The sequence below is a fragment of the Sturnus vulgaris genome, chromosome 8, assembly GCF_052056855.1.
Source record: "Sturnus vulgaris isolate bStuVul1 chromosome 8, bStuVul1.hap1, whole genome shotgun sequence".
NCBI classification, from domain to species: domain Eukaryota; kingdom Metazoa; phylum Chordata; class Aves; order Passeriformes; family Sturnidae; genus Sturnus; species Sturnus vulgaris.
In genome coordinates, this window is record NC_142250.1 from 35,611,663 (window position 1) to 35,635,466 (window position 23,804).

Here is a 23,804-nt window from a genome sequence, read left to right on the forward strand (position 1 = left end):
GGAGTGTCTGGGTGGCCTGATATTCAAAAAGCCCAACTGGACACCACACAGCTGCAGAGATTTGAGAAGCTCATGGCAGCTCCTGCTCGTGGCAGCTTTTACTGTCACCTCTGCACCAAGATGGGTCACTTTATTAGAGACATATTTAACAGCTGAAAATTTCAAGCCTGGGTTCAGACATTTTTTTTCCCCTGCCTCAAAACCAGCCCAGAAGCTGGCCCAGGAATGAAACAACCTGGAATTGGCTCTAAGTAAAGCCACAGTCATTACCCAGTATTTACAGTGCATGTATGAATCACAACTGCTCGCTGTGCTATCAAACAGATGGGAGCAGAAAGCACCTCTTGGTTGGAATCCATTATGTGCTGCTTAAACAATGCTTGGTGCAAGGCTGTGCAAAGAAAACAAACATGCCTGGGCTGGAGAAAATTGTCACAAAACACAACTTAATAGTTCTGGCAGGCAGGAAGCAATTGCACTGGGGCTGGGTTGCCTTAGTTATGGAACAGAGCTCGCTGCAGACAGTCCTTTGCAATTTGGGTAATTACAATGGGACTGAGCAGCTGTTGATATTTGCCAATTTGAAATGTACGTGGGCTTCTTTGAGGACTGTGCAGTGCAAATTTATTGGATCCCGTTTGGGTTGTTCTGATGCCTTGGGTTTTAGCTTTTATATTCTTCAGAATTTCTGCTGCTTAGTGTGTAACTCTGAAACTTCATATCAGGTGTCAGTGAGTTCTCCTCACAGGGTAGTGACAAAACAATCCCTTCACAGCTAGAGAATCAAGGACAGCTGGTACCCAAAAAAGCAGAAACAATGGCAAAGGGAAGGGGGAAGCCAGGGGGCTGAGACTTCATAGCCTGGGGCTGTGCTTGGATAATTGACCCCAATGTGTGGATGAACCAAAACTTATAAAAGTGTAAAACTCATGACTGGATCCATCTTGGATTTGATTTGATCTTGCACTGCCCAAGGTGGATCCTTTCAATAAATCCCTATTTTATCCCTTTTGCTCTGTCTAGTCCCTGTTCCAGGTCAGCCTTTCCAGGCATCAGTTCCTCTGATAAAAAGTAAAATTCCTCCTCTTTGTCAGGACACTGGGGGCTGTGATCTCCTTTTCCCAGAAGTTTGATTAAAACATCACAATCTCCCCGTGTGCTCCAAAAGCCAAGGTTAAGCATGGACCATGTCCAAGGCTTCATCAGCTCATTACCCAGTGTAATTATATTTTCTGCACCTTACTCCCTTTGTCCCACCATGCTTCCTGAGGGTATTCCCAGCTAATAGCTTTGCATTTTCCCACCCACACATCCACAGTTTTATAACAGAGCTGGAGCTGAGCAGCCAACCTGACCCTCCTTGGAAACATCTCCCCTTCCAAACTTGGAATTATTGCAGCCATCGCTTGTGGGGAGCCCAGGATGTGCTGTGCACTGTGGGGGAGGAGAATTATGATGATAATTACTACTAAATTCCCAAGGATAAGAAATGTCCTGTCCCTCCAGGTCTTATCTGCTCATGTTCCTCTCATTGGGAGCTGCCTGGGGAAGGCACAAGCAGATGAGCCCCAGGTGTCACACAGGGATTGTGACACAGAACAGATTTCAGGGATTATGTAAAATAAAATCCATTCTGAACTGTCACAGTCATTATCTGAGCCACTCCTTACACCCTTCAGTGTCACCTGCAGCAGTGCCAGGACAGAAGTTTCCCCCCATCCTTGTGGAAGGGTTACAAAGCCATGGAAAATCAAACCCAAAATCCCATTCCAGGGTTCAGCAAACTGCCACAGAGAGAAATAACGAGAAAAACAAGGAATTCAGTAGGAATTGTGTCCACTGAGACACGAACAGAGGTGGCCACCCATTTCCCTGAACTGAAAGCCAACTCAGAGCACTTCAAGAAAGCCCATAAATTATTCTATCACTGGGAGAGGATTTCAGATGCTTTTTGTTTCCCGTCAATACGAATCTGGCTGGGCTCAGTGAGTTCTATTGAATGCACATGTATCTCCTTCAAGCCACATTTCATGCTCTCCAAACATCTCCCTCTAAATTAAATCCTTTCATTTTCCTTGAAAAGCTCAGTTCTTAATTAGGAAAGAGTTCTGATTTTCCATTTTCATTAATTCATTCGATTTCAAGATTTTGAAGCCAAAGTAATTGCAACTAAGTGAAACTTACTGAAAGGCAAAAAGATACAATCAGTTTCAGACAATGAGAAAATTAAGATTTTTTTTTTTTTTTTTTTTTTTTTTTTTAATGCAAGGGTTGGTCTACATGTCCTGGCTAAACTAAATTCTCAACAATGCTACAATCTCCAGAGAAGCAATGATAGATGTTTTGCCTCTCTGAATGAACTCGGAGGGTTGGCTAGATTAATGCTTGAATCACTTAATTTATTTGGCTTAATTTATATGCTGTTCTTCACTTTCAGAGCCTCCCTCTCCCTCCCTATCACACAGTTCCACTGCACCAGGCCTGTGCCAAGATCTCTGAGCTCAGGCTTCCTTCTCCCTGAACATCTTTCCCTATTATGTAGCTCTGATTAAATCTCCTGCGCTAATTTGTTATTGCAGTCGCCGATTTGCTTCTGGATTCCTGTTCCCTCCTGCATCCCCAACACTGGAATGCAGAGCAGGACTGGGGAATCAGGGTCTGATCTCCACTCTTTCAAACCACAATTTGTCTCTGGTGATCTTTTGAAGATGATGAATGATTTAGACAAGGGCAGATAAAATATTAATATTTTTAAAACTAATGGGAAGGGCGATTTCACCCCACTCTTGGGCTACTCAAGATAACTTGACAAACTTCCCAAAGCTGTACTTCCAAACCACATAAATCAGTTTTATATCCTGGAATGTGCCTTAAGAGAAAGAAGGATCCAAAGATTTCCTAGTAAAGTAAATTATCCTGAAACCTGGGGGCAACATCTCACATTTTTCTGCTTAATTAGAAAGAGACTTTGCCCAGAGATACCCCACCTAAACAGTGACATTCTTGGAGAAAACAAATGGCACAAAGGAGTGTGGAAAGCACAGGAAATTTATCTCAGAAAGCTCATCCTAGAACAAAAACACGTGTGGTGTTCTGACTGGTACCCCCAGGTTTAAAATATTAATGGTCAGGATATTTCTTGCCACAAAGGCAAAGACAAAACACAGATAAAAATGCTGTTAGCATTAATATCCACACAAGAAAAAAAAAAGTATACAAAAATATCTATTAGTGATAAAATGCATTTTAAGATATCTAAATTGGTTATAGAGTCCATTAGGCATCTAATTACTCTTGGAGATAATTTAAGTATTTTCAATTGCAATCTGAGCCTATAGAAAATATGTTTCTTTTCACATTACTCATCTGTTCAATAAGAGTAAGCTATTAAAAAAATATTTCTAGAACAACTTCTTCCATGACATATTAGAGAAACCTGTGGCTCTCAAAAAATAACCCCTGGATCAAGGTTATATAAATTGATATTAAAGCTCAGCAAATGTCTGCTTTACAGTAAATCATCGAGAAATAGGACAGACTTTCTCCATCGAAGGGCACGAGGTAAATAACTGAAGAGGAGGTAAAAACAGATAATCAATTATTTCAGTTGGTTTCAGGGTTACTGCTGAAATTTTCAGCCCCCTTAGAGAAAACCCAAAAATCAATAGAGCACAGAATTTTGAGATAACAAAGAAAGAAACATCTCAAAGGCATTTGCAACATGTGATAAAAGCATAAAGCAAAGTCTGCTCTCACCTTCAGAGTGCAAATGAACAGGAATATTCCTGAGTCTGCTCTGAACTGACTGCACAGGGGTGGGAAAGAGGCAAAAATCCTGCAGAAGGCTCAGGAAACATCTCCATTTCCCACCCTCAGCCCCATGGAGCAGAGAGAAAAAGAAAGAAACAAAAAGAAGGAGCGGGAGCAGAACTTTGCAGCTCAGCAGATGCTGAGTCCATAGGACAGAGGGAAAATGGACTGGTCAGGGATAATGGGAGAAAACAGCAGTGGCCCTGCAGCTGAGATGAGCAAGGACAGTTAAAAGATAAAAGCTTTATTTCCGTTGTTCTTTATGGAATCAGATCTCCTCCCAAGATCTTTTTTGGAATCCCATCTCCTCCCAAGATCCTTCTGTGCAAAACCTGGGCTGCCAGAGCATCCCATCCTGAGAGAGGATTCTTTACCCACCCTCCTGGGCAGCTCTCAGTTGCCAACACACCCTTCAGTCCTGTATTTACAGAGTTTCCCCTCTTTCCATCCCATTATTTGTAAAATCCTACTCTACTTTTTGCATCCATCCCCAAAACCAGAACCAAAACTTGGCATGGGTAGGAGAGAACTGCAGCACAACACAAAATTTCACATGACCTTCCAGAGCCACAGCTTCCACCCTAAACCAAACCTCTTCAAGCATTAAATATCCCAACCTCCATGGCATCCTGATCCTCTGCAATTTCAGTGTCTATCTTTGAAATAAAACCAAAATTTAATAGAACAAAAGGCTGAACTTCTGCTAAAGAATTCTCTTTTTCTTCACCCACCTGAGAAAAGAGTTAATGTTTTAGTTGCCTAGGCACTGTTTAGCCTGGTTCCAAGTTGTACAAAGCCAATAATTACAAGAGAAAGAAAAGCTGTGGGGCACCCATTTTTCACCCTCAGCAGAAAAGTGTTCCCTATGAAGTTTCAGGCATTTAAAAAAATCAAGAAAACTCCAAATCTTATCCCTTGTAATGCAGAGATGGCAAAGTTCACAAAGGAGGTTTTCACGGAGCAGAAGGAACAGTCTCCACTTTGCATCCAATCATAGAAAATGTGACTTATGGGACCTCAGAGGTTCCTGCCCCGTGTCAGGATCAACTACACCACTCTCATTAGCAGCTCCTTCTCTGGCTTTTCTGAAACTCCAGCGCACTCAGAGACCTTTAAGCCTCCTTTCCTCACGCCATGCATGTAAATACATCCTTTTCTCATTATCTTTATTACTGAGCTCATCCTCGCTGCCTTGTAAGGCCATTCTTCTTGTCCCTGCTGGACAGGAGCACATCTAACAGTGACACACAGACTAATTAGTGCCTCTTATTTCATTTTATTTCTCATCCTGCGGCCATTTCCACCCTGCAGGATCCATCTGGGCTCTGCTCAGCCTCCTCCTCTCCCCACTGACAGTCCCAGGTCCTTGCTCCTCACCACGGCCATTCCTGGCTCTCCTCCCTGTGTCACTGCTCTCTCTCTCTCTCATTTATTTTATTCACTGTTTTCCTTCCCAGTAATTATTCAAGGAGGAGCTATTATGAGATATCTGCAGTCCCTGAGTCTCCTGGGAGATTCCTGTCTGATCCTCCAGCCCCCGGTGTTATTCATCACTGAACCTTGCCATGGTTTAGGTTGGAAAAGACCCTTGGGATCATGGAATCCTTTAGGGTGGAAAAGATTTCTCAGATCATGGAGTCCAGCCCCTAATCCAGCACCTCCAAGGCCACCACTGACCCATGTCCCCAAGTGCCACATCCAAACAGTTTTTTAATCCCTCCTGGGATGGACTGCACCACTTCCCAAGGAATGAACAAGTTGTACCCCACTGCTGCTCCTGAGCCGTTTAACACTGCTTTTTGTTTTTCCAGACAGCAAGAAGTCCAACTTTTCACTGAGATATGCACCCAAACTACTGAATTACCACCCTTTACAAAAAAAAAAAAAAAAAAAAAAAAAAAAAAAAAAAAAAAAAAGCCTTAATGCTGCACTTCTTACATATTTAAATAGCATTCCACTACACGAGTATATAAAACTTTGCTGTTATAAACAACATTGTTGTTGACATATTGCACCAGACTGGTGGTTTTGATACTGCCAATACATATATTTTAGCAGAATAAAAAGAGAAAGGCTGCTGGAAAGGTTCAGGAGTGTCCCCATAAGCAGGGAGTGGTTCCCAGGTAGGGGTGCCATTGTTGTACCCCAAAATGCCAGCGAGCACGGTGTGCTCAGAGCAGGGCTTTGAGGCACAGGAGCCAGGCAGAACCTTCTGGAAGGTCTAAAAGTATATCCAGCATTTCTGGAAATCTTCCTGCAGGCTCATCAACATATAAATAGAGCAGGGCTCTGCAGGGGTTCCCCCATCTGTGGATTTCCTGAGGGGATGAGGGAAGGAGCGTTTTTAGGGCCATATCCCAGCCTAAATGAGGAGCCTTGATCACCAGAAGAGTGAAGAATTTCAGAGAGGACAACTCCTCAAGGGGCACGAGCAAATAACAATCTGAGGATTGAATAAATTGGTTACACTTAGGGAAAGCATTAGGAGGAGCAGAGATGCCCTGTGTGCACTCATCCCTGGGGATTCCTGAGCTGAGAGATGCTGCGTTATTCCCCTCACACAACAAACACTTGTTTTTACATCGAGGATATTTTAAAATAAACCTAAATTTCATGATGCGTTTGATAAAGGAGTCATAGCAGCTGCACAACCCCCCCCCCCCCAAACAACTCCATCAAACTGAAGTTTGCAAATCAAAATTCACAGATAAGAACACCTTGAACACACAAACTTTCCCCGAGGCTATAAATGCAAGTTATTTCCTCTCCCTGCAGCAAGGCTGTGACGGTGACATTGCATCAAGAAACGGGCTCCCTAAAATTGAAGGAGCAAATTTGTGCATTCCAAGGGATGCAGAGGAACGGTTTTGTGGGATAGGCAAAGACAGCAATAAATTGCTACGACTTTATTTTATGCTGAATAAATTTCTCACTTCGCTCAGGTGCCAGCCAGCACACCAAAAGGACAGAGCACGAAAACAACAATTCTGTGGTTCACGAGGAACTTTTGAAACTCTCATTGCTCTGACAAGGAAACATCTGCATATCATATAAAAATATAGAATGTAAAACCATAAAAATGACACGATGGCTGCTGAAAAAAAACCAAGCACATCTTGGTATTACCAAATATTTTGGCTTGAGTGTGATGGCCAATGTCAGAATTCAAAGTGAGCTCAAGGAATATACCTTGGTAAGACACAGCTTTGTGTTACCAGGGTTGTATTGATTTTTCTTTCACTAAGATAAAGATTTTGCTGGAAAAACAAGCCAACATTGCCTTTGAAGCCTTCAAACAGAGGCTGGACTCTTTGTCTAAATTGTTTGGTAAATAAGGCTGTGAAGAATTTTCAAATGCTTTTTTTCTTTAACAGAAATATCAAAGTCTCCCTTTTTTACCTGCCTCAAAGTAATTGCATTATAGGAAATATTGTACACAATAATGGGGAGCTCCACAAGACACTGATTTCATCCACATCAGCCAAAATATCTGCAGCAGCTGATCCTCCTGCAATTTGAAGCTGTGCAGTGATGGCACAGATGATATCCACACTTGGAATAGCCTTTATTTCTTTTACATTATGCTTTCCCCCACCCCCCAATGCCTTATATCCTAAAATTAGAAGCACTCCATGTATTTCCATATATGAAGTTTATGGCATTGGTGAGTCCATCTCAAGGACACACTGATAAACCCTCTGCTCCTAAATGAAATTCCTCCCTAATAACCTGTCCTAGAAAAGCAGGCACTGATAAGAGCTTCACTCCATGCTGTGCATCCTCCCTTTCCACTCTTGATTTTATGATTTGATTTCAATGCCAGATCTTGCTGTAGCCTTATTCAGCTGCTTTTTCCTCACAGAATTTTGCAAAAAAAAAAAAAACAAAATTCAAAACATGGTTTGAGAGCTGAATCCTGAGATAAGGTCGGGAACAGAGCAGCTGTAGAGGTATAGATAGAGATCTCAATATATATAGATATACATACCCATATATTGAGATATATAGATATACACACTACATTGATACAAATGCAGGAAAATTTATCAGTCTATATATATATATGTATGGGCATATATTTATATATATATATATAGATATATCCACTACATTGATACAAATACAAGAAAATTCAGTAGTTTATATATATTTTATACACATATATATATGTATGGGCATATATTTATATATATATATAGATATATCCACTACATTGATACAAATACAAGAAAATTCAGTAGTTTATATATATTTTATACACATATATATATGTATGGGCATATATTTATATATATATATAGATATACCCACTACATTGATACAAATACAAGAAAATTCAGTAGTGCATATATATATATAATATATATATTATATACACACATATATATATTATATATATTATATATGTATGGGCATATATTTATATATATAGATATATCCACTACATTGATACAAATACAGGAAAATTCAGCAGTGTGGTTCTTCCTACAAAAGAAATGACTCAAATCCAGCTGTTGTTGTCTCCATCTCACACAGATTGAAGGAAACTGCTAAATGCTAATTCTGTGAAGGCTCTGAAATTAGAGCTGATTTTGATTCTACACGTTGAGATTTCTTTTTAAATTAGTTAATAAGATGTATGGAAGTGGGATAATATTGATAAATGAAATTTTAAAAAGAAATTGGTGCTTGGTGGTTAAATTGCATAGTTGAAAGAAATAAAAATGTACATATAAAAGAGAGGTACATCATAGACTAAAATATTAATAATCAAAATATTTTTAAATTCAAGTGTTTTCATGTCCCTGTTGATCTCCATTAAAGAAAGGTGATTGTCTAAACTTGGACTGAATTATAGGCTCATCATACCCTATAAAAATCTCAATTCATGTTCCTCACAATATTTACAAGATGTTTTCAAATTGCCTCCAAGTTTGCAACAGGGACAATCCTCATGCTCAGCATTGCAACCACTCCTCCTCTTTCATTCCTTGGGACCTAAAATCTTGAAAATATCTTTTCCCTTGCTCAAACAGCACATATGGGGATTTTCCACACATGCAAGACATCCCTCTTTTCCCCCACAACAGCAAATTCCTGCCTCCTAAAGGTTACACAGCCAGAGCACGAGCACAAATAAAACTTTTAGTCCCAAAAGGTCATCACAAAAATCCAATCGATGCCCCATTGCCTGGGTTAAACTTTATTTCTATTTTATAGATGGGAAGAGACAGGGCAATAAAAGGGGAGATGTTTGACGGCACAAAGCAAATAATTCAGGTTTCCATCTTAAAAATCCCAGCAGTTTCCATCCATCTCCCAAAGCTGCCCCTGTGACAAGCACTGTTCCCAGGCTCCTGGCTCTCCCTGGAGCAGCGTTTTCCTTTCTTTTCTCCCTCCTCTGGGGTTCCTGGGAAAGATCCTGCTCTGGAGGACTCCCACAGATCACATTTTAAACCAATCCAGCCTTTTTTTTTTTTTTCCCCTTTATAATCAAAACCCCATAGCAGCTGGCAATTCCACACTGAGCTCGTAAGGAAAAAGGGAGTCAAATATTTTTGAAATATCTTTTTTGTTTCAATTGAAGCCTTTTACAAGCAGAAATTAAGTAATAAATAGAAACTCAATAAAGCATGAAATGTAGTACTTTATGTTCAACTGTGGGCATTGAAATTGATTTTAGTTTCTCTCTGCAGGGTGTGCTTTGGGGCTTTGGTTGGGGTTTTTACAGATGCCACTCACTCATTCACAGAGATTTCCACACCTCAGTAGCTCCTCCACGAAAAACATGACATCTCTTGGCAATAAAAGGTTAAAATTCACTTTGCCCTCTGACTATAACAGAAATACCTTTGCAAGCTAATGATTGTAACAGGCTGCTCTGTTCCTGAATAAACATTCTAGGGATTTCCTGAGGTGTTGTTTTGTTTTGTCATTTCTTATTATTTTTTCCCATCTTTTTTAATTGAAGGAAAAGAATTTGGAAGGCACAGCCGGCTTAGATGGTATTTCAGTCAGAAATGTGTATATGTTGTCTTTCTATATACTTTTCAAACTGAAAAAATTACATTTACACAGCTTCTGGATATTCATTTTATAGGAAAAAAAAAAAATCTTTAAAGCTTCTCCAACTCATCTCCTTCTGCCAGCTTTCCTGGCCAACTCTTTCTTAGTAATGCCAGTAAATGCCAAAAAAAGTCTGGTTTCAACAACGTTTCTGTCTGTTGAAACCAAGAGAGAGGCAGTTTCTGCTGGATACACTGAATTTAGGGATCCCACTCTTTCTCCTGGAGGGAGTGGGCAATGCTAACCCGGGAACAGGCTTGGAGTTAAATTCCTCTTGTTGACTTTTCCTGCAGCAGATCCATGTCCAGAACAAGGCAGGTTCAGCCCCTGCCAGGGCAAGGGCCCTTTTTTGGGGCAGGGAGGCTCTTGGCTGTCCCAATTCTCACATCCCAGAGCTTTTGTCTCCCTGCCCCTCGCCAGCAGCATTTCTGTCCCGGGACAGGCTGTTCCTCACAGGGAAACTTCGAGGCACAGAGGGAGTGGGTGAAGCTCAAGTAAAGAATGGAAGTGGGATTGCATCCATACCCTGCCATGCCCAGCACTCGTGCCAGAAAATAACATCCACCCAAAAAAAATCAACAAAAATTGGGCATCTCACAGAAGATTTGATCCTCCCATCCCCAGGCAGCAGCTTTGGCTAAAAAATCTTTACTCCTGTGCTCACTGAGGTGGTCTCAGGTAACAAAATTCTTTTAGATGTTAAAATTATTTATAGGTTTCATTTCAATGCAGAATGCAAAATGCTGCCAGCTGAGAAGGAGGCAGAGCTGTGGCTGCCCCATTCCTAGAGGAGTTCAAGGCCAGGTTGGAGCAACCTGGGATAGTGGAAGATGTCCCTGAGCACAGCAGGGGGTGGAATGGGATGAGCTTTAAGATCCCTTCCAACCCAAAGCATTCTGTGATTCCAGGAATCACTGCAGACAATGGGAAGGGCTTGGCAGGTTCACCCCAAAAAAGACCATTTAAATGCAGGGAACGCTCCTCAAAGGATGTGGTCAGTGGAGAGAGAAGGAACAAACAAGGAGATGAGCCCTGCCAAGGATCCACCCTGGTGGAGGAGAGGGCCAGAAGAGGAAGGGGGAACAAAGCCACGGAGCAGAAGCCAAATAAAGCTGATCCTAAGGCAGGAGACACGGCAAGGGCAGAGGAATGAGGGCAGGACCGAGGAGCTCCTCATTTCCTGAGCGTGACTGCAGCCTCGGAGGAAACAAAAAAATCCACATCTTGGAACCTGGGCACAGCATCAAAGGGCAGGGACGGATCTCAAGGGGCTTGACACATCCTGGTGTGCAAGGGAGGGACAGAGCCACCAGGAGCGTGGTTAACTACAGTGACAGTGAGAGCAAACACACCTCAGGACAGGCAGTGACACCTGCAGAGCCCTGGGGACACTGGGCAGGGACAGCCCCACACCATTGTCACCTGCAGAGCTCTGGGGACACTGGGCAGGGACAGCCCCACACCAGTGACACCTGCAGAGCTCTGGGGACACTGGGCAGGGACAGCCCCACACCAGTGTCACCTGCAGAGCCCTGGGGACACTGGGCAGGGACAGCCCCACACCAGTGTCACCTGCAGAGCTCTGGGGACACTGGGCAGGGACAGCCCCACACCAGTGTCACCTGCAGAGCTCTGGGGACACTGGGCAGGGACAGCCCCACACCAGTGACACCTGCAGAGCTCTGGGGACACTGGGCAGGGACAGCCCCACACCAGTGACACCTGCAGAGCTCTGGGGACACTGGGCAGGGACAGCCCCACACCATTGTCACCTGAAGGGCTCTGGGGACACTGGGCAGGGACAGCCCCACACCATTGTCACCTGAAGGGCTCTGGGGACACTGGGCAGGGACAGCACATCCTTGATCAAGCCCAGGAAAGCCCTGCAGGCTCTGGCAGCAGCCCCACCACACACACACACAATATTCAGGGGAAATTCATCTCACAAGGATTTCACCCCCAGCTCCTCCAAGCTCCATCACCCCACCATCCCTGCCAGGCTGGAAATTGCAATATTCAGCTCCAAAAGCTCCATTTTCTTTAGAACTGTGTCCTTGAAGAAAGACACCACACAAGTGGGACACGCAATTTCCACGAGATGAAAATTGAACACAAACTTTCTGCTGCAATATCAAAATGATACAGATAATTTTTACCTCATCTACACAAGCTTTTTGAAAGCAGCTGGCAGAGGTTTTTTGGCAGTCATTTTATTTCTAGACAAACAGCAACACCTTGAAAGCTTTTTATTGTCAAGATATTCCTGCTGCATTTTAAAAAGCTTTATTATCAATCCTAATTATTATTTTATCGGGCTTTAAACTGCATATAACCTCTATGACTCCTCATTACAATTGTGAAAAATGAGAAATATTCCTATAGAAGAGGCAAATCGACTGGGGCTTGAGTAAATCATACTGAAATAGAATTATAATTCAACAACAAAGGCACTGGGCTTGTTAGCTGTAGGACTCAGTGGATTGACCAGCTCAATTTACTGTTTCACCCCTAAAATACATACTGAGAACAACTCAATTTACTGTGGCTTTCTGAAATAAAGGTCTTCATCACAAAATATGTCAGCAGCTCATGGTTTCCCCCGCTCAGAGGATTTCAGTCCTCAGAAAAGCCCCAAGTTTTGCTGCTGTTACAAGTCCACAAAGGACTCTGCACATTCCAGGAACCAGGGGCATTTGGTGGGAGGGAGCCTGCTCTAGTCTAGGGCTCAGTCTGACCCAAGGCACTCACAATAGGAATTAAGAACAAGGGAGATTCTCCTCCTGCCTGTAAAAAAAAAGATGATCACATGCTCAGAGCTGGAAAGCAAAGCATTCTTTAAATCCAACACTGAAATTCATACCTTACACTCACAAGATCTGCTGCAAGAGACGTGAAATAGCCAAGTATAAGCTAAATTAATTCAATATGAAAATGCCTCAGTACAAGCACTTTACAAACCCAGCACAAGGCAGGAACTTAGGTTTAGCTTTTAATCCCACATTAAAGGGTCGCTAATATGAACTGCGTCATTAAAATCAAAATATTTTTCCCCCCATTTTATTGCAGAAAGCACAATCTGGGTTGTTTTTTTTTTTTTTTTGTTTGTGGGGTTGGTTTTTTTGGTTTCTCTTTCTGAAGTGCCAGCCTTGAAAACTCACGTTAAAGTGGATTGCTTCAGCCCCATCAGCTTTTGAAGGATTGCTGGAGCTCGGATGTGAGACACTACCTCATAGCTGGTGGGTCCCAAGCAAACCCTCTGCAGAGCCCCTGGCCACGAGGGCTGGTACTGGGAGGCAGAGCTCCCCACCATGATATCACTGGTGATCTCCCCTGGCCAAGTATGACAGAATTCCTCCAGCAGCTCAGCGTGATACAAACCCACGAGCAGGAATTTCACCCTATGGAAGGCTGCAAAGCCCCACGGTGGATTGTGGATTGTTCATACAAAGCTCCCCATTTTCTGTTCGTTAAAACACCCAGCACTTGCGATAATACCTGAGCATAAAAGCCTCACACAAAGCTTTGCAAACTTAGCACGCTGCATCACTTCAGCTAAAAAATGCAACGGACACTTTTCTGGGATGAATCCCAGTTGTTTAACACTTCCCAGTATGCCCAAGCGACTCAGGCAGGAAATGAATCCTCGTGTATCTAGCTGGAACCAGGGCACTGATTCAGTGCAGACAGAGAAAAGAATTTTCCTCACTCAATCACCAACACCACGTTTTTATTGGTGGTCCCAGCTCCAGGAATTTCTCAGCCCTGGAGCTGCTGTGTGAGCTCCAGCAAAGTCCCTGGAACCAGGACACACCTACCAACATTTCTAAAAAAAATGTCGTGAATTAAATTATCAGATGGATGAGTTGGTTAAAGGAGGTTGGATGGGAGGAAGGGAACATGTTTTCCTCCTCTTGGACGAGGGGAGAGGGGTGGCTTTGAGCTGCTTTGGCTCACGGGGACACAGAAATTCCCTGGCTGCCAGAGGAGGTGCCACGCTCCCTTCCCTGATTGTGTCCATGCAAAACTTACGCTGCTTCCAAATTCAACAAACACAGAAGAGTTATTAACTAATAGAGCATAGTTGCACTAATTACTCCTCAGAGCAGCCCTACAAGGCAGGAGTATGGGTATAAGGAAAAGCAAAAGAAATATCAGATTGTTTACCAGGCTATTAAATTAATGACTTCCAGGTTATTAATTAAAGGCTCAAGGAGAGGATCTCCCAGGGAAGGTTGTGGAGGATTAGTGCTGTTCCTCTGCCTGTGCCAAGCTGCATTCCCAGCTGATGACACAGCTTGTGCACAGAGCACAGCTCTGCCTCTTATAGTCGATGCTCATGAGTCATAAAAAATATGGAGAGAGCACTATAAATTCTGGTTATGCCTCTCTCTCTCAAGATATGTAAAACAAGCATGTAAAAGAGCTATGAAAGCTGTCCTCAGCCTTCAAAGCCTTGTTTAAGCAGCACTGTATGATTCCCCTTAATACAATTGTCTGGAAGTCTAAACTTTGGTAATTATTTCGAATGAAAAGGAACAGCAGGAGGCTCAGTTGAAGGGAATATAAACAATTATCACTTGCACGAAGGCTATGCCAGTTATGAAATAAACTTGAATGGGTTTGCTCTTGAAAACACTGAGCTCTAGATTAATTATCTGACAGAGTGAGCCCCTCAGCTGCGAATCAAACCCTGTGAGAGTCAGGCTGGAGGTGCAGCCAAGAGGGGAAATGGGAACCAGCACAGAGACCTGTCCTGGCAGGGTGGGCAGACCTGGCACAGGGTGCCCAGAGCAGCTGTGGCTGCCCCTGGATCCCTGGCAGTGCCCAAGGCCAGGCTGGACATTGGGGTTGGAGCAGCTGGGACAGTGGGAGGTGTCCCTGCCATGGCAGGGGGAGGAACAAGACAAACTTTAGGGTCTCTTCCCATCCAAACCATTCCAGGATTCTGTGAGTCTGTGATTTCTGCTGATGCCCCAAGCTCCTAATAAAACTGGAACTGGTATGGAGACCAAAATTCTGAATAAGATCCTGGCTATGACTGTCTTTGCCCCTTCTGCCAGTTTGCAGCTCCCAACGTTTTCTTGAATCTCCAGAATTATTACAGTGGCTTTTTAAACAAATTTAAAGTTATTTCCTCTTCCAGCCAATGTTTTTTTGTCTCAATGGAAAAAAAAATTCTGTGTTAGTAGATGTTGAACTAGGGCCTTAGAGTGAAGGCATAAAAAATGCAAAAAGGTGAAAAGCATCAGAGTAAGACCCAATAGGTGTGATAAATCTGGAGAATCATAAAGATAACCAACAACTGTCAGAGCTGATGATACTTTTAGGGATAGCAGAGATTCACATAATCAGTGCCCAGAATTCCACACAAATAATCGACATTCTGATGTTTGCTCCTGAACACAATCCACGGCACAATATTTAGGAATGGGGCAGGCAGGGATGCAAAAGCTGCTTCTGCAGGAGCAAAGGGAGATGCAATGCATGCTAAGCAGCAGGAAATGGTAATCCTCTGCCACTTCACATGCACAATCTTAGAGCTGTGACAAGTGTACACTTAAAAACCAGAAGAAATATGGTCTAAATATATATTTTATAGCTGGCTTTCATCTTTATCTTCGCATTTCATTGCTAGAGTTTATATTCAAAGCATAACATAACACCAAGAAAGAAAAAAAGTGTTGTTACAAGAAAAGGAACTCTGCCTTCTCATCTTTCTTTCTTCCTTTTTTTAAAAACCTTTCTTTAAGATTTCAATTTGCAGCCCTGATTTATTCCAGCCCTGGCAAAGGAAGGAAAGAGATTCACACAAGCTCAGAATCTGGCCTTGAAAACTTCAGCTTGGCAAAGCAGTGTTACTGTTCCCTCCATCCACTGCCCCCTCCCCATAGAGGAGAAGAATTTCTGATTTATTTGGATTTAGAAGTCACTGGTGTTGCAGTGAGAGCTGGAAATGTCCTGCAGGTCTTGCCATCCTCTCTGCCCACCATGGGCACCTTTCTTTTCCTCTGCTTGTCCCTAACTCCAACACAACCCCAATCTCTTGGGGTGTGGGAAGCCACAGAACAAGAGGTGTCATTCTCTGCAAGGTGGGGAACAAGTGGGTTTTCTATCTATTTTTATATATTGAGGTCAGTGACAGTATTTTAGAAGAGTCCCATGAGGCTCACAGTGATCCAGGTGGATTAAGGATCTAACCCAGTGTCAGGTAGATTGTGTGCAGCTACTTTCCCACAGTTAATTATTTTAAAGAAGTCACAGAACAAAATTTTCCCATTGATTTACACAACCCCCAAATTTAACATCAAAAATCAAATTCCCTGTTAGAAATTCCATCCTTTGAAAGTAACCTGGCCTGGCAACTTGCAAACTCAAATCAAGTCCAAGCATCTCAAGGCTTTCCAGCCTCTCATATGGTTTTTTTAGGAACCACACTCAGCTCCAGGCTGCAGGTCCTCAAATACCTGCCCAGGTTCAGCTGCATTCCCATTTATTTTTATGAATGGCAGCTGTATCCTGACTGGAGCACCCACAGGTTAATATTGCACTTGGACAGGTACAGAGATTACAAAAGAAGATCCACAAGTATCAAAATGTGCAAAATATCCCCCAGTAAGGAAAGCTGCACCTAACTTGCCCACGTGCTCTTAGAAAGCTGAGAGGATTAAATCTTTCCAAGCACTTGGTCCTGACTCTCTTTGAGTCCTTGCAGGTGCCAGCAGTGACATTACAGGTCCTACACAGACAGGAGCAGAGCAAACCCCACACCTGAGTGACTGGTGCCACACCTGAGCTCTCTGTGTTTACCTGCACAGCTGATCACATCAAACCCTCACAAAACACATTCCATTTCTCAAGAAGTACATGCATTTTACAATCTGGACCAAACCCTGGGTCCAAAGGCAGCCCCACTAATCTGCATCAGCCCAGGGCAATGCCACACTGGGATCCCCCCAGCACTCCAGCTTTTCCATGCCAGGCAGCATTTCCCCACTGTGCTGCCCTTTAAAGCACAGAAATGGAGCAAAAAACCCCTTAATGCCCACGTGAAACATTTGCTGGCTGGCTGTTGTGTCCCCAAGAGCAGGGATGTGCTGCAGGCTCGGGAACAGCATCACTGATATTACCTGACCCAGAGCTCCTGTGCTGCAGGGATCTGGCACACACCAAGCCCTCTGTGTCCCTAACAGGGTGTGAGGATAAAAGCTGAAGCCAAACAGATGGTCCTGGAGAAATCTTCCCTAAAGTGTTCTGTGTACTAAAACATCACTTACCCAAACTCTCATCAAACTTGGCTTGATTTGTGAATCGCGAGCCAAGTTTGGATGAAAAATATTCAGCTGGAAATATGTGGGGAGGGGGGAAAGGAGGCTTTTTGCTGCACCGAAATAATATCAAATGAAGCTATTTCGTTCAAACCTTAGAAATATTTAAGAAAAATAGAACCCAAGCCTGGTGTGTTTAAAGCAAGCGCTGAGGTGGGGGGTGGCAATCAACGCAGAGCACAAAGTGCTGAGCAAATGAAAAAAGAGAAGTGGAAGGACAACTGGAGCTCTAATGCATAATGACCTATCAACACATGCTGTAATGCACACACAGTTTCAGGCAAGGAGGAAATCACATCTGCAGGGAATATGGGCAGTGTTGTTTGAAGCACAGGGTGATGTTGCACATCCCTTCAGGGGCTCGATCCCGCTGCCACACGGCCACAAATGCAGCATTTTCTCCTCAGCAGCAGCAACCGGACACTCAAAATAGCAGCCACTAATTTCATCAGCCTGCTCAGCATTGGCAACTGAATATTATATCTGGTTAATAAAAGAATTTAACTCGGTATTTTACTGTAGTAAAATATTCCCACTGAAAATGATGTATTTTCTGAATTGAAAAAATTAAAAATAAATATGCCAGGAGAAATGTTATCAACCCTGACTAAACAAACAGCATCACTGTTGTAAAAACATTGAGGTACTTCCATAGTATCTTCTCCTAAGTATCTTTATTTTATTTTTAAAATGTTCTTCCCTATCCAGGATGCTGATAGGACAAAGGGAAAAGGCCCCAAGCTGTGCTCAGGTTGGATATTGGGAAAACATTTTTTCACTGAGAGAACGGATAAGAATTGGATGAGGCTTCCCCAGGGCAGGGTTGGAGTCTCCATCCCTGGAAGTCTCACAGGAATGACTGGATGTGGCACTCAGTGGTGGTTTCATTGATAAGGTGGTGCCCAAAGGTTGGATTTCATGACCTTGGGGGTGTTTTCCAGCCTAAAGAATTCCATGATTTTACAAAAAGTGTTGGCATCAGCACGGGCACTTTTTAAACAGGAAAAAGCAACAACATTTCTGAAATGATGCCAGCATGAAATCCTGGCCTTGGTTTCATAGAGCTTTGACTTGAGCTGGGGAAGGTGAAGAGAAGAATTGATCTGCCCAGTAAATGATCAGTTCCCTCCAGATACAAAACATTTAATCTACACTTAGGAAACCCCAAATTCTTTAAATATAATTTAATGACACGTCTGAATTTAAAACTGGGATTTGCCTCTCACTGATGTAAGCCTTCATAGGAAGAACCTAAATCATGAGATGTCCTTGAAGAAACACATCCCAAGTGTATTATAGTAAAATCTGGTTAGAGGTAAGCAATTTTTTTTTCCTCAGTAAATGGAGTTTTCTCACTGCTGCTGAGCAGTTCTGTGTGTTTGTGCCATTAGACAGTGTGAATTATCTCACATTTTTTGCACAGTGTAGTCGGCCCTCACCGAGAAAGTCATTAGCTTAATAATCATTCCTGACAGATTCCAAGTGAGAGATTCCAACAGATACTGCAGCGACTCCCGGGGTAAATAAAAGGACAGTTTTATCTCCGAGATGGGAGCGAAGGCTGCACTAAATGATGAGTGTGCTTTCCCAGGGACTAATTGTTAAGCAGGAGTATTTACAGTTAAAGGATTGGGGAATGGGGCCATCATTGCCAGGCAATTATCTGTACACAAATAACTTTAATCCCTTGGCATTTTTATAGCCCCTCCGTTATTTATTTTACCATATATCCTATTGCAATACCATTCCCCTCTTACAAGTACATGCTTTTTTTGACTTCATGTACGATTAAAATAAAAGAGAGGAACACTTTGAAACGAGTTGAAGAACAATAGATCCCATTTAGCCATCAAATACAGCAGTATTTAACTTTTGTGCTTTTGATCAATATTTATGTGACAAGCTATTCATTACTCTTCTTCTCTACCACTGAAGCTGTTGTTCTTCCCACAGCCTGATGTGCACTTTTGTGTATTTAATTTATAAGTTTCCATGGAAAAGAAGTATTCAAAAGAGAAAAAAAAAAAAAAAAAGTGCTGATACAGCACATGGATCTTTCTACCAAGCCACAAATCTTTCCTAGTGTTCATCTTAAACTGAAAGTAATTCTGGGAAACAAATTAACGATATAAATCACATTATCATTACTCACAGAAAGATACTCGGTTGTAACTCTCAGAGAGCTCCAGTGAGTAGCTAAAAGGCCTCTCTCTACATGGGGAATGCCTGTTTCTAATTAAATGATCTAAAAATAGAGTTGCACATACATCTAGGACCAAGCCATCTGTGTTATCTCTCCAAGATAAGCCATTCTACACCCACTCTGATATCCTTTCATCACTGCACACATTCACAACTGGGCCTGGCCCTTCTTTCCTATTTAGGAAGGGACAGAGGAAAAGAAGGAAAAATTTTAATCCAGATAAGCTTTTTTTTTTTTTTTTTTTTGTTTGAAAGTCAGAGCCCTTGTTGGGAAATATCTTTTCACACCTACTCGTGTCAATCAGCAACGTGATCCAGAGCCATGTCCTGCATCAGTGGCAGTAGTCAAGCAGGATTTCTCCATGGAACACTTTGCCAATCCAGCAAGGAAAGCTGTTTCTAATTGGCTCTCTGGTTGGTTTTTTTTGCATTGTTTTTGTAGGTTTTGCTTAGGTTTTTTCCCTCTTTTTTTTTTAAACTATTTAAAAACTTTAATTATCTGAATGAGGAGGGGCAAAAGTAAAGGAACAACATAAAAAAGTGAGCTGGAATCAAACTGGACCCGAGTGAAAAGATTGGGTAAGAGATTCCCATGGTATGTTTGGTGATAATAAACACCAAACTGTCTTCATACTTCAGGAAGGAGATAAAACCCAGCCTTTTTTTTTTTTTTTTTTTTTTTCTTAAAAGCTGTTTCCTATATTGTTCACAAATGTCTGAGGGGAAAAAAGGAGGAAAGCTTATCAGGATCTGTCAAGGGAGGGAAACAATCTCAGAGCCAGGGGCAGCTCCTTCCCTTGGTGGGCAAGGGGAAAGCAGAGTGTGAAGGCAGAGTCACCCCTCACTCCCAACACTGCACAGGGCATGGAATTTTGGGGTCTCCCATGGAATAAAGTCCAGAAAACGCCTCAGGCTGCAGCCAGCACAGCAACATTATTGACACTGGTCCCTAAATCTCTTGCTGCCAGACTGTATTTACTCAAACAAACCTGTTTGCTGTGCTTGCCCCTCCCTCAGTTTTGGTTTTGCTGTTGCATGATAGAATCTCAAGCAATGAAATTATGATTATTTCACTTTAAACTTTCATCTCTGCAGGAAAAGGGTATTCATTTCAACCCAAACCCTTACCCATTTATTAAATTAAATAAGCAACAGTCATATGTGGCAACAACAATGTAAAAACACTTTTATAACCCACAGCATGGAAGTGCATTGAATTCTTCCTACAGCCTTTAAATTGTTACACACCTCAGAATAAACAAATAGGCAAAATGAAGACTAACCTTTGAATAAATGCCATTCCCTGGTCTCCACTGTTCTCCATTCAAAAGGAAGGGAATTGTTATCTCATAATCTTTGGACTGGTCCTTTGGTATCTGCAGCCTCCAGGACTCCACTTTGCTGTCCACATTCTCACCTAAGGACAGGGAGAAGCACTTTGGGTTAGCTGGGAAGAGCACCTGACAAGGTGAACCTCGTTATTGAAGGGACTTGGCAGCATATTCAAAAAAGGAAATAATTCAGGAAAAGGATTAAACATTAAACTCGTAATGGCAGTGTCAAAACCTACACAAATTCCAGAGAGAAGCTGTGAAATCAGAGGGGCTCAGGGGGAAGAGCTGGAGGGGGATTAGATGGGGGCAGCACATGAAGAGTGGAGATATCAGGATGCAAGGATATCATCATGGAGAATGCACAGTCTCATTAATAGGGAAAAAAAAAAAGTCTGGAAGAGAAAGAGAACATAAACTCATTGAAATAACACTCTACTCCTACACAGGCAGATGACTTCAATTCAAACCACCAGGTCAAAAAGCTGTTTGCAAACAGCATTTATCAAGTGTTTTTCCTCTTCCTAAATATATTAATGGCATTGTGCCTGTCAAGGCAGAGCCCTAAAACCAATATCACAGGACAAGAGCTGGAAAAATAACTGAGAATAAATCCAAGAGAAGACAAGGATGGCTTCCAGGTGCCACAGGATGGTCAAAACTCTGGTGGGGTTTGCCACTCTCTGTGCTCACCTAATGCTCTCAGAGGATGAAGAGTCATATTCTGAGCAGAATTACCCCCATTTAGTCACTGTTATGAACCAGCTTTAAAACATCTGTGCTGTCATTATGGCTAAGCCAATGTGAGCAGAAATCAAGTCTGGTATTTTTCAACATGCTTTTAAAAATACAACACTTTACCTAAAACACACACACAAAAAAAATAAAGAAACACCACCAAGAAAAACCTCTTCACAAGAAAAAAAGATAAAATATATTGGAGAGAGGGACGTTGGTTGATACACAGAGGTCTTACACCCCTTTAATGCAGCCCAAGTGACACAGGGCTGGGAGGACACAGAGTCAGTCCTTAGATGAGATGATCCAAACCTGGCCCAAGATTTGGCTCTCCCCTGGCCTGGGGGGGCACATGAGACACAATCTCATCAGCCTGGGAGGGTCTAGACAGAGCCTGCAACCCTTTATTCTCATTATCAGGCAGGAATTTATGAAGCAGGTCTCAGCAAAATGAGAAGAGTTTGGCTCCAGCCCTGCTCTCCTTCCTCCTTGGCCCACTAGAGCAATCTCAGCCACAAAAATTAAACCACTCGGGCCCTTCTGTTGTTTTGTAGGGTTTGCATTCTGAAAGTGTCATGAGATCTAAGTTTTCAGAACCCCTTGGGGGATCCTTGTCCCCCCATGGATGCATTGTCTGCACGGCTTCCACCTGGTCTGACACCACGGAGCTGCCAGGGTGATGTCAGGAAACATCAAAGTCTCTCTGATCCTCCTCCCTGTGCCTTTCCTGATCATTCTGCAAAGCATGAACTTCACAGCATTACCCAAAACAGCAGAAAAAAAAAAATAAAAAAAGAAGGGGATCAGCATTTGTGCCCAGATGTGTTATTCCCTAAAAAGACAGCCTGGTCTGGAGGTGCAGCAGCCATAAAAACACAATGGGAAAAGGGAGGAAAATCCACACAAAGCGTGGTTCAAATTTGCCACTCCTACTCCTCTTCCATCCCAAGGAAGTGACGCTCGTGGTGCATAACAAAGCAAGGTTACAATGAGCAAATTTGATCTTCCACACGTGCTTATTTAGCTGCTGAAAATGCTCATTGTGCAGAAGTGTTGATAGTCTGGAGACAGACATCACGACAGGTTTATAGGCAGCAGTTATATCTTTATTGGAAAAGATAATTTATTTGGGGGGAAACAAAGCAGACGAGCTTCAGGGTTTGCAAACTCTTCTGAAGGCTCAGCATTTATAAAACACGAGATCACTTTCTGTCTAGTTGCTTTCCCTGAGCCAGATACTTGGCTGCTTATCTGAATGTTTTTATTTAAATTATTGGGTGTGATAAAAATCACAGCTTCCTGCAGAAGGCAGAGGAAGAACTGCAGCCCAATTTTGGGCCTCATTCTGGAGAGAATTTTTGGGCACAGACATTGTGCACTTGCTTAACTCCCAGCTGCCCTCAGTGTGATATAAGCACAGCACGGTGTCTTTTCTATATCAAATAATGTTTTTCTCATGAAATTTCATTATATTTATGGACTGGGTATATTTCTGAAAGACTGAAAAAATAAATAAACATGTATAGCTGATAAATAAACTCTAACCCAGTCTTTAAATTAAATGATTTTTTTTAAAAAGTATGGGAAGATAACAAGGTAAATCCTTTAAATTCTTTAAATTAATTTTTTTTTTTTTTAAGTATGGGAAGATAACAAGGTAAATCCTTTAAATTCTTTAAATTAATTTTTTTTTTTTTAAGTATGGGAAGATAACAAGGTAAATCCTTTAAATAGGTTTCTGTAGCCTGATTGCAAAGCTTCAAGAACATGGGGTAGAAAATAAGGGATCATAGCAGAGAAGAGCAATCCACACTTATCCTGAGCAGGAGAGATCTGAAAAGCCACTGGGCAATGGGACACAGACATGGGGAGAGGAATATTCTAAATCAGGAGGAAAAAAAACACAAAAAAAAAAAATAAGGAGAGAGTCAGGCCAAAAAAATAAAGCAGAAATAGTGCAAGAAACTTGGGAAAAATGGGATAAAACCAGGTGGGTACAAAAGTGAGTTCCTGGGAACCTTGGAAAGCCTTGGACCCTCACCTGAGCTGGAGTCACCAAGGAATTTATCCCAGTCAGGGATGCTTCCCCCAGCCCCTTTCACAGCATCTGAACAAAACACATTCCCAGCTTTCTTCTGCTGCTCCTGGAGAACCATCTCCAATCACAAACACAGCCCTCCCAAAAAAACATCCCCAAAAAACACCAGGAGAGGAGCCCTGGGCCATGTGTACTGGGGAAGGGTTTCCATCACCCCAAACACATCCCCAGGCTCCCAGAGCTGCAGTTCCTCATGCACAGACGTGCTGCTATTTCCTCTCTGCCACTCTGCAC

General features: G+C 42.5%; 1 protein-coding gene across 1 annotated transcript in view; it reads right to left on the reverse strand.

Moving 5' to 3' along the window:
* ADAM12 (ADAM metallopeptidase domain 12) overlaps window positions 1-23,804 on the reverse strand; it is a 174,088-nt gene that overhangs the window by 136,854 nt on the left and 13,430 nt on the right. The window contains exon 2 of the mRNA XM_088169446.1: window positions 20,687-20,820. Coding sequence (XP_088025572.1) covers window positions 20,687-20,820 — 134 coding nt within the window. The remainder of the gene's footprint in view (window positions 1-20,686; window positions 20,821-23,804) is intronic.